The sequence below is a fragment of the Barbus barbus genome (assembly GCF_936440315.1).
Source record: "Barbus barbus genome assembly, chromosome: 44".
NCBI classification, from domain to species: domain Eukaryota; kingdom Metazoa; phylum Chordata; class Actinopteri; order Cypriniformes; family Cyprinidae; genus Barbus; species Barbus barbus.
Genome location: NC_136722.1, coordinates 533,163 through 543,952, shown reverse-complemented (window position 1 = coordinate 543,952; position 10,790 = coordinate 533,163). Strand labels below are relative to the sequence as shown.

Sequence of the window (10,790 nt, the reverse complement as noted above, 5' to 3'; positions counted from 1 at the left end):
AGTGTTCTGCACTCACTAGTAAAATAATATCAAAAATATTTTTTTGGTTTGACTGTACATTTCACGAGTTCACACTTACATATATTTAGCACGAGTAACGTAAAGCGTATTTGGCGAGTATGGTAATACGTTGTTGGCGTGCTGTCCTGGTAAAAGGCTCCGAGCTCGGGAATGGCCCGAACCCAGAGTATCCCCCATAGTGTGGTGAGAACTTAGTGATATTGGTGGAGAAGGGGTGGTGGAGGGATGCTGATTGACCATCAAATGAGTAGAGGTATGTCAGCTGTATTTATATTCGTGTATTGATTAACTTGATTGCGAACCACTTATGTTTAATTAGGCTAAGTATCTGACGTGCTCCTCCTGAACTTTGTTAATGAAACATCATGCAATAATGCTAGAGGTTTTCTCAGAATTTACCTCATTTACATAGAATTTTGGTGGATTTATAAAGTCAGTTCCCCTCAAATTCATCCATATGTCATTTGTCAATAATGTAATCCAACTTTTACAACTTTTTTTCATGTAAATTAAACATGAACGGCCTCAGAAGTCCTATTTACAACCAAGTTTCTGAGATGGGCAGGCCATGGCAGAGAAGAGAAAGATGGGAATTCTATATGATATTAATAATTTTCAATACTATTTAGGGCAGATAGGGTGGAAATGCACATTGGGACAAAGGGATTGATTTGCTGCTTGCATAAACAGATACAGGCGGCATTGGGGGACGGACATTCTCATTCTAGGGCATTTAATTGGACAAAAAATCTGTGTAGTGCAGGATGAATCATCAATATTTTGGTAAATTTTCCCAAAAGAGAAAGACTGTATATTAATATTCTACGTGGATTTATTAAACATTTATAAGCAAGCTAGCAACTGTAGTGTAGAATGTAAAGTTAAAAGGGAATACTTTTTTTTATTGCATATAAATAAATAGAATATATATATATGTGGATAGTTGACTATCAATGTGTCCTATGGTCTGACAGAAAAATGTAAACAAAATAAAAGAAACTACTAACCTTGAATATTAACCTCTCTCGTGCTATTTGTAACTCTAAGAATGAAGATACATTTAGTCTCATGTTATTTGTATAAGTTTCCAATTTTCATTTTCCAATCCAATTTTTATTTGTCAACTACCCATATATATATATATATATATATATATATATATATATATATATATATATATATACAAATAACACACTTCCTATAGTGAATCATTGTTTTAAATGTGATTCGATAGGATGTTTTTTTAAATAAATGCCATTTGATTTTTGCCAATGCCACTTTTCTTTTCTTTTATTTTGTTACGATGCAGTGACATTCAAACGCTTCAATTCACACGTTTTACTTTCATTTTATGTTTTATGTCCAGGTAACATTAGCCTACTTTGTAAATCAATAGATGCTTCTTATTTAAAGCACGAGCTGAGTAACTGTTATAAGTTCTAGTAAAGCCCTAGTTCTGTGTTTGTGAGGATGAGACAGAAGCCTTGAGCTGTTCGCGCGCTGCTGTATTCACCAGTGGAAATCATTTCATTGTTGCGCGAGCGCGGATCGAGCTGTTCTCTCCTCACACACACATACACACACACACACACACACACACCGATCCTCCAGCATGCTCGTGCTTCTGCTGTGAACATTCACGCTTTAATGCTATGAAAGCTCCGTCCTGACAGCATTTGTTGACTCGGTGCAGACATGCAGGAGCGAGGGAAGCGCCATGGAGCGGCGGTGCTGCTGACGCTGTGCGCGGTGCTCGAGGTGAGTCTGTCCGCTGTCACACCGCACAACTAACGCCTTTCTCACGCATTTCATCAACTTCATCGTGTCGTTATTACCCGCTGTTTACAGCCAGATGTATGCTGTAGCGTTCCTCAAGAGCCGCGTAACCCGCACACAGTGTTGTATATACATATGTAATGTAGCGCTAGTTGAGCCTTTGTCTCCGTCCGCTCCTCCTACAATAAAACACACTGGAGGAATACTGTAAATATCATGGTGTTGTCTCAGATCAGAGTCAAAGCAGAGCTGTGCTTTTCTTTATGGATCACCTGAATTGTGTTTAGAACAGTTTTAGGGATTGTTTAACTCTTAGTTTATTAAATCAGACGCGTTATAGGCTGTATGTATTTAATTGTGTATAATAAGTGTGTGTGTGTGTGTGTGTGTGTGTGTGTGTGTGTGTGTCAGCTGGCATCATGAATTTCGCTGTTGGATTATCACAGGCCTTTTAAGCACAGTCTGCGTGTTAATGAAAATCCCTTTAAGGAAGTTATGGGTGGCTGAATGTAAAAATATGTAAGTTATTCATTTTTTTTTTTATGTTTTGTGCTCCAGGACAGTTTGAATGTAACAAAAAAGGGAATTTCTGTTATAACTTGGAATGTAATGAGATCAGTTTGTGTGTGTGTGTGTATGTGTGTTTATATATATATTTGTAATAATATATAATATTGTGCGCTATCTGTCATGCCCACTGGAGTCTTGTTAGTAAGTCACACACGCATGCGCTGATAGCTCTGAAGTAAGCTAACCCTGAAACAGAACATACTCCGGAGCAGGTTATTTTCAGAGAGCAAGTTGCTATGGTTACCTCTGTTTTTGGTACCGAAAGTTGAGGTTATCCGCTTACTTGCTCTTAAACAAACCCAGGTATGTCACATAACCTGCTTTCTGGAACACCCCCCTGGTTTGCTATGATCTGATTTAATGTTTATCTCTTCATTAGGCGTTTTGCTATGGGTTGGCTGTTTCATTTTCAAATAACTTTCCAACCTTTGATATGTACAGCATTTACATTGCAAAGGCTTTTGCGAAGCTAAGACATCAAGCCTCATCAGAGCTCCTTACTGTACAGCAGATACTGCGTCTGCATCCTACAGTAATGGTATTTCACCTCATCACTGTCATCATTATACAGGCCTGTCAGAGAAGTGAGAGACACTTTGTCATAAGCACTTAGACAGGGATAAATCAATATGCCAGCTTATTCCCTCATAAATTGTAGCATAACATCAATTAAATCCAGACAGGTAGTGTTGATGGTAGCTCTGATTCTCTCAGACATTCATGCATGTTGTTCTCAGTAATGATGTGCTCGTTAGAGCATGGGCTGCTATTACTGGAGTCAATGACTGGGACATATTCAGAGCTCAACACAACTTGAATAGAGAGTTGTGACATATATCTGCCTGATGTACCTGCATGTTTTATTGCTCAAATCCACTTGTGCCAAAGATGTTGATTGTATTGATCTGAAGAAGTCATTTTGAGTGGTGCTATGAATTTATTTGTTGTTATTTTAGAGTCATGTAACTGCAAATAAGTAATATGACTGGCTTCTTTTTTAGCCAACCTGAAGATTTTGTGAAAGAAAATCTTTTAATGCTCAAACATTTGAAACTTGCTTGTAGTGATCCAGGGATGTAGGGTCAAACTGTATTGTATAACCAGTGAATGTAGTTAGTTTAAATGAAACTTTTAGGAAGCTGACATGTGCTCTTGTGATGTGATGTACTGCATCTAAAACCATTATAAACAGCAATTGTTTTTTATTAATATTTTTGTATTATTACAAACACATATTATTTGAGGGCCATTTGGACTTTTTAAAATTCATTTCTCACACCACAGGACCATGAAATTGTGTAATGAAGACAAAAAAGGTTAAAAACTTGAGATATGCATTGTTTAAAATAAAAAAAGTGAAATTTAGAGTAAAAATTGTAGCTGTGGTTTCAAGAGCTTCAGCATAAAAAATATGGTAGCAATATTTAAAATTGTATAGATTGAAATTAAATAATTGAATGATTCACTAACTGAAATAATGTTAGTATACCAAAATGCTAACATCTAAGAATATACATTTTTAATCTTAAATCCCTAAAAACCCTAGTGTACATAACTAATATGAAAAAAGATGCTAAAAAAGAAGTTAAAAATCATAATTGTATCTTTTTAAGAAGAAAAATGTTAGCTGTCACACAGGGGATTTTGGCTATGCAAAAAAAAGTCAGCAGTGAGGTCATTCTTGAAGCTAATTTTTGCCTGAATGTTGATTAGATTCACTGTTTTTAATCGCTGCATTTAAACTGAGAACAGAATGACGCTTACACTGCGCAATAGATTCAACAGTCACTAGCGCATGCAGCGGCGGCCTAATGCCGGCTAGGTGAGGAGTGTTAATTTCCTAGGGGGCGCTGTTGGCCTACTTGTAATAAAATTAAAGTAAAATACACAAATAACATTAAGATTGTATTTCTGATTAAATAAAGCAGTAAATGTTGTAAAATCACGAGTATGTTTTATTTAAAGGTCAGAAGATATACATGAATAAAAATCACAAACATGATGCTTGTAAATTAAATCATTTTATATATAGCCTAGATTTATTTATTAAAGTGTTTTGTTTTGGGGGGGGTTTCAAACAGATTAGGAGCTCTGAAAGATTTGCAGAATGTTTACAACTCTTTTGCTTTAGACCATCTACAAATGTTAAATCTTTAAATAAAATGTTAAGGTTACCACTGCATCTGTTTGAAAAAACAAATAATTTATAGTTGATTTTATAATTATTTTCAAAGCTTTCAATGTACTCTCAGTATAAAAGAACTTAATTGTAACAAAATTCTAATTAAATTCTAAATTAAATTCTAACAATTTAATTCTTCAGTTTGTTAAAAACTAACCAAAATTAAAAAATGATTTGTTTAGAATCTCTGCACAGGAGCGATTTGGTGTTGTTTTCAAACAAAAGGAAATATATTGGTATCGGCAAAAATGAGTTGGACAAATATCGGCATATCGGATATCGGCAAAATCCAATATCATCATCCCTAATTAAAACCAATAAATTTTTTAACTCTTTCCCTTATATCTAAATTTAAACTTAAATGATGTTGATTACAAGAACTGCATCGACTGCTTCTGTGTAATTGACCGTTCCATTGTGCACACTTTAACTATATAATGAGAAGCGTTGTCTTGTACTGCAGTCAGTGTGTCAGTTAGGCTCATATACAGCATGCTGCTGTGGTTTGGCTCTGTCGAGGAGTGATTTACCCGCATCGATTCCCGTCACTGCCTTCAGTGACATTGAGAAAAGGCATTAGCTGCAGACTGCGGGATCAGTCAGAAGTTGACAGGAAACAGCAGGAGTTTGATTGGGCATTTTGTGTGGCTTGTAGCATTGATACAGGGATTTGCTCACTTGGTCCTGTAAATCTATATTTACCAGAGACAAAGGTTTCAGCCTAATGCCCCGGTTAATACTCCGTTGCAGCTGCTCTCCCTTACTGAACAGCAGCCAATGTTAAACACGCTGATGTTAAAGGGCTGAAGTCTGGTGTAGGCGGTCAGTGGTCTCTGCGTTTGGACGTGAATCGTTTGGCCGGTGGCTGTAATAAAACAGATCCTGGGACTCATTCTAACTCCTGCTCAGTAAACAACCATTAACCTTCAATCAGGAAAGGACCTGCTGAAAAGATCTTACATAGTTTTACATCTGTAATTTCAGGAGGTTTTTTTGTATAAGCAATGACATTATTGAAGGATGATACTGGAGTGAAAACATAAACAGCTTCTTGAAAATATGTGCAATTTATAGTTTGTTTGACAATGCTTTGTTTAGTTTTGTTTTGCATCGGCTGCCTGTGCTTCATCTGATCCAGTGTGTAAACTCAGCATCGTTTCCAGGTTCACGTTCTGTCCAAGAGAAGAAAATGTGGTTTAAAACTAATTTTTCAAGTTCTTAGAAATGTGACCTTTGTATTCATATTGATTTTTTTTTTTTAAACTTGAGAAAATAATCAGATTTACACTGTATGAGAATACAGAAACATTTCACACTATTTGGCAACCCTTTCTATCATGCACCAAAAAAAAAAAGAAAAAGAGAGAAAAGGTTACATTTAATGCCTCTTAAAAATGATCCAAGTAAAATGGTGTAACAAGGTAAAAGTCAGATTTTATTTACACTTAAAATACAAGTGACAGTAGACATCTTAATTGTTATTTTCAAAAAAGTTTTATATATATATACATACACACACACACACAGTTGTGCTTATAAGTTATATATACATATATATATCTACTGTAATATTTCAAACATTAAGAATGTTGTGTACACATAAATTAAAAAAAATTGTAGTTTTTTCATCTAGATGAATTGGCCGTAGCCTTAAAAATGTCATGTGGTGCGACCATAATTTATATTAAAATTAAATAATTTCCTTAACATGCTTAACATTTTTTCAACAATTCAAAGTGTTTAGAAACAAAGTTTCTAAATTTACATTTAATTTGAGTTTTTGTAAATAATGATCTCTTATTTTTGTTCTATAATTTCAGAGCTGCCTTCTTAAATGTAGTTAACAGACTTATTTTTCCTGCAAATTGCATAAAACTGATAAAACAAATAAATAAATACCTTCACTTAAGCATACCGTCCGTCATGATATTTTGACACTTTGAATAAAAGACAAATGACAAATAACTATCCCTTCATATTTATGCATTTAAACCAATTTTTAACTGAAAAAATGCAATCGGACAGAAAATTTTGACATCACGTAAATATATATATTAGTGATGTATGTGTGTATATATATATATATATATATATATATATATATATATATATATATATATATATATATTAGTGGGCAATCGATTAAAAAAATTAATTAATTAAAAATTAACTAATTAATTGCAAATTTTTCTGAAATTAATCGCGATCAATCCCACCTATCTTTAAAGTTTTTAAATATACTTTTACATTGCTATAATTTCACATTCAATCTTCAAATTAATGTAGAAACAGCATAAAGACAGTATATTTTTAATATTTGTTTAATGGCATCTTTTTTTCTGACTGAAAACGAGTATCACTGATACCGGTACTGATGTCTCTAGGAAATTGTTTATTTAACATTATAGTATAATTGAGCTATCGATTTGAACATTTATTAGAACCAATAACCACTTCAAATTTAATCGCGATAAATTAAAAATAACCACTTCAAATTTAAGTGAACTTAAAACAATCTTCACATAAACCCATTATAAAAAACGTCTTATGTACCTGTGACCTTCAGCAGAAATATACAGAAATTGAATAAAGTTATCGAACACTAAATTCTAAATTAAATATAGATGAATCCTTAAAGCTGCAAAAGTTATTGATTCCCCCGTTTTTTCTTTAGTTTTTTAGATGAACAGACATCACAGCAGCTGGTCATTAGCTTATTTAGCTGCTATTACTTTAAGAGCTGCTGAATGTGACGTGGATCTGATTATGGAAAACACAATTGTAAATACTTAATACTGACGTCTGAAACATCTCCGGATTGATGTGCTCGTAAAGATTGATGTGCTTCTAAAGAAACACACTTCTTTAGAACTTTTTCACACTTTTTCACAAGAAAAAAAGAGACAGAAGCAGCAGTTGTGAGTGGGGTGGCCAACACTAGCTCTGCCCCTGCGTTAACTGCATTAAATATGTTTTATATATTATATATATATTCCAAGGTAAAAAGTGTTTTTTTACAAATATCATGAATTAATAATTCATAAGTAGTGTTATGGTTTTGGAATAATGACCACACAAGACACTTTACAGCCTGAACTGGCCTTGCCTTATCAAAGAAATATCAAATTATCTGGAATTGTATTGCACTCATGACTTTATTGGCTGCTTTGAAACAGGTACATTATAGTTACATTATAATTTTTTACTTGTATGTATAGAAATGTAAAAATTTAAAACATGATAATCATAGAGGAGGAGTATCTTGAAAGTATCTTAAAGTTATTAAATGGATGCATTTTCACAGTTTTTTTTTAATAAATGAGTATATGGGGCAAACAGTTAGAGTTTTGTTACTGGCCCATTAACTAAAGCCAGCCAGTCAGTGGAAAGCTTGGCAGATTGACTGTTTCTCTGCACAATATGCATCCGTCTGTCCGTGAGCAGACGATGGTCCGTCCGTGGACGAAGCGTCTGAGAGGATGCTGTCCTTGTTCTGTGAGGAGTGTCCAGCCTCCACATTAACTGCAACCATTTCCAACTGATGCTTTAATACAGCAGAGAGTATTCAGGTCATTACTGTTGAGGAGGAGACGGAACAGGATTAAGACACAACCCAACTTAACCCAGCAAACTCAGGATATTGGTCCCTGTTAGATCTTTTGAACCTGTTGTTCTTTAGCCAAGAGCAATTAGAGCATTTGTGATTCTGTGCCTGTGTTTATTCCAGTCCAGATCTGCGTGTTGAATGGCGTTCATCCCTCTGCTGGATCTGGCATTGTTTCTCTAAACAAAACACACAACTCATGCCCTGAACGCTTGCTCACAAACAACGATTCTGCTTCTTCCCGCTAGATTTCCCTGGGGAGAAGAGCTTGAGATTTGATTGGATTTAGCCTCAAAGCTACTATCATTACGCGGCCGTGCATAAGGACTCTTGGGAGAAAGCTGCAGTCTTAGTCATGGCTTGCTGACGCCCTAAATTGTGACCTTTCGGATCTAGAACAGAGATTTCTGCTAATTATGGACCGTTGAGATCAGCTTTATTTGTTTTCTTCATGCGTAGTGGAATAATGTGTCATTTAGCACAGTATGACCAAGACTTTATTGCTATCCCAGAGAGAAACTGCCGATGCTCTTGTATCTGACGTAGAAATTTATAGAAGTGTTTGGGAGAAACTGAATGTAACGAACATTACTTTTTTTTTGGTAACACTTTCAGTTAGGGAACACTATTCACTATTAACTAGATGCTTATTAGCATACACATTACTAGTGTATTGGCTGATTATTGCTACTTATATCTTAACCCAATACCTAAACAGAACTATTAAAACAACTACTGTACTCGATAGTATTTAATATTGAGTGAATATAGTTTATTGAAGGAAAACACTTAGTTAAAGCTGCAGTCCGTAACTTTTGTAGTTAAAAATGATCTGAAATCAATATTTGAGCAAGTACATAACCAGCCAGTGTTCAAAACTATCTCCTTACTTTAGCCCGACTCACAACGGTTAGCTTATAATAATTTATTAATACACTTAAGTGTCAATATTGCATTGAAGTGTTTCTCTAAGTGCTCTTCACAAGGGTTCATTATGTTCTCCAATTATTTTATTCAAATTAGGGTGTTTGACTTTAGTTTTAAGAAATCTGACTGTATCAGCATTCAGACGGGTCTTATTTGTGAGGTGTTTTATGCATGCTTTTCAAAATGTATTTTTACTGTATATACAGCATTTTGACCACATGCATTATTCAACATCGCATACAGTACGCTTCTGGTCAGTCGGTGTTGTTGAGGACGGCCGCTCTAATGAAAGCTCTCGGCTGACTCGCGGGGTTAATTGACCGTCTGTGACCTTTCTCTCGCTGTCAGATCTCTCTCATGTCTCCATGTGCCAGACGCAGTGACGGGGGAGATGTTTGCTTTCTGGATAAATCCACCCACACGCATTCAAGCCCTTCCTCGGATTGCTCAATCTTTAGTCTGCCCTGAATCCCAGTTTGCCTTTCAAATCTCACAGCTGTGTGTAACGTGATATCACAAGTCTCATGTACAGTAGTCAGACTGTTGACTGTAGTTCAGTTTTCCGTTTAGGACCTGTTCACTGAGACAGGAGATGAAATGAGCAGCTTAAACAGTATATCACGTCAGCGCTGAGCTAATGTCATCAACAAAGCGCTTTGCAGGACAGAAACGCTCCAGTATTTATTCAGGGTTTCAGCACTCGCTCGTGTCCCTTTTTTGTCTTCATTATGCTGCTGCTGCAAGCAACCTCTTCTCATAAGAGCATGAATATTGATTTTAGGTTAACGTGGAGGATTTGTCATTAATTTAGCTCTTTCTGAATTTAGCTGTGTTAGCGGCTGAGACCGTCTCAAAGCATCCATAGCATTGGTCGTACAGATTCAGTCAGACATGTAAGCGGCATGGTTTGGTATCTCATGCATATTCATCACAGGCTCGATTGCTTGGCAAACACTCAGCTCAGCGCTGTAAACAGTCTGTAAACTTCGACTTGCTGCTGTTCACAGTATTAGTCATTACACGACTAACGCTGAAGTGCGAACGCCTGCTATGGAAAATGGCTTTGTTTCGTTTTCTTGATGTGTGTTTACTGGCACTTTCCACATGTAGATAACAAAACTTTTAGTTTTATTTTTTGTTAAATATTGCAGTTTTTTAACAATACATATTTGGGACATATTTACAGCTAAACCATAATACACATTTAAAGTTTTATAGATAGAAAGATTGACTGGTTGCAAATGTAGCATTATCATTCTCCTGTACGCTGCTGTCATTCCTCTGACTGGATGCTGGGATCTCTGGCAGACATACACTGTGTTAATGTTGTGGCTGAAGTCAGTGTGCTGAAGATTGACAGCAGCTGAGCCGTATTGATTCTTGAACCGACAGGCTGTGCTGCAGTTCGTCATAATGGATGATTGAGTCCGGTGTAATGGGATACGGGAGGAAACTCAGTCTAAAGCCCGAACAAACACTAGCTAAACAGAACTGCACCTCAGAGATTCACAAAGACAGCAGCAGATTACAGCCTGCTAATTATGATAATACACTATTCAAATGATGGAAAAACTCTGAATGAAAAAAGTAACGTTTACAACCTTCATTGTTTTTGTGTCTCTTATGTTGCAGGCAATAAAAGTAATGAAATCAGCCTGAAACCTGCACAATAAATATAACCTTTTTTACATTGCACACATTATATTCATG

General features: G+C 35.6%; 1 protein-coding gene across 1 annotated transcript in view; it reads left to right on the top strand.

The window, feature by feature from the left end:
• The first annotated feature begins 1,481 nt into the window (after nt 1–1,481).
• LOC306863170 (WW domain binding protein VOPP1-like) overlaps nt 1,482–10,790 on the top strand; it is a 33,869-nt gene continuing 24,560 nt past the window's right edge. Inside the window, exon 1 of the mRNA XM_079406381.1 lies at nt 1,482–1,779. Within this exon, the coding sequence (XP_079262507.1) occupies nt 1,717–1,779 (63 nt within the window). The 5' untranslated portion in view covers nt 1,482–1,716. The remainder of the gene's footprint in view (nt 1,780–10,790) is intronic.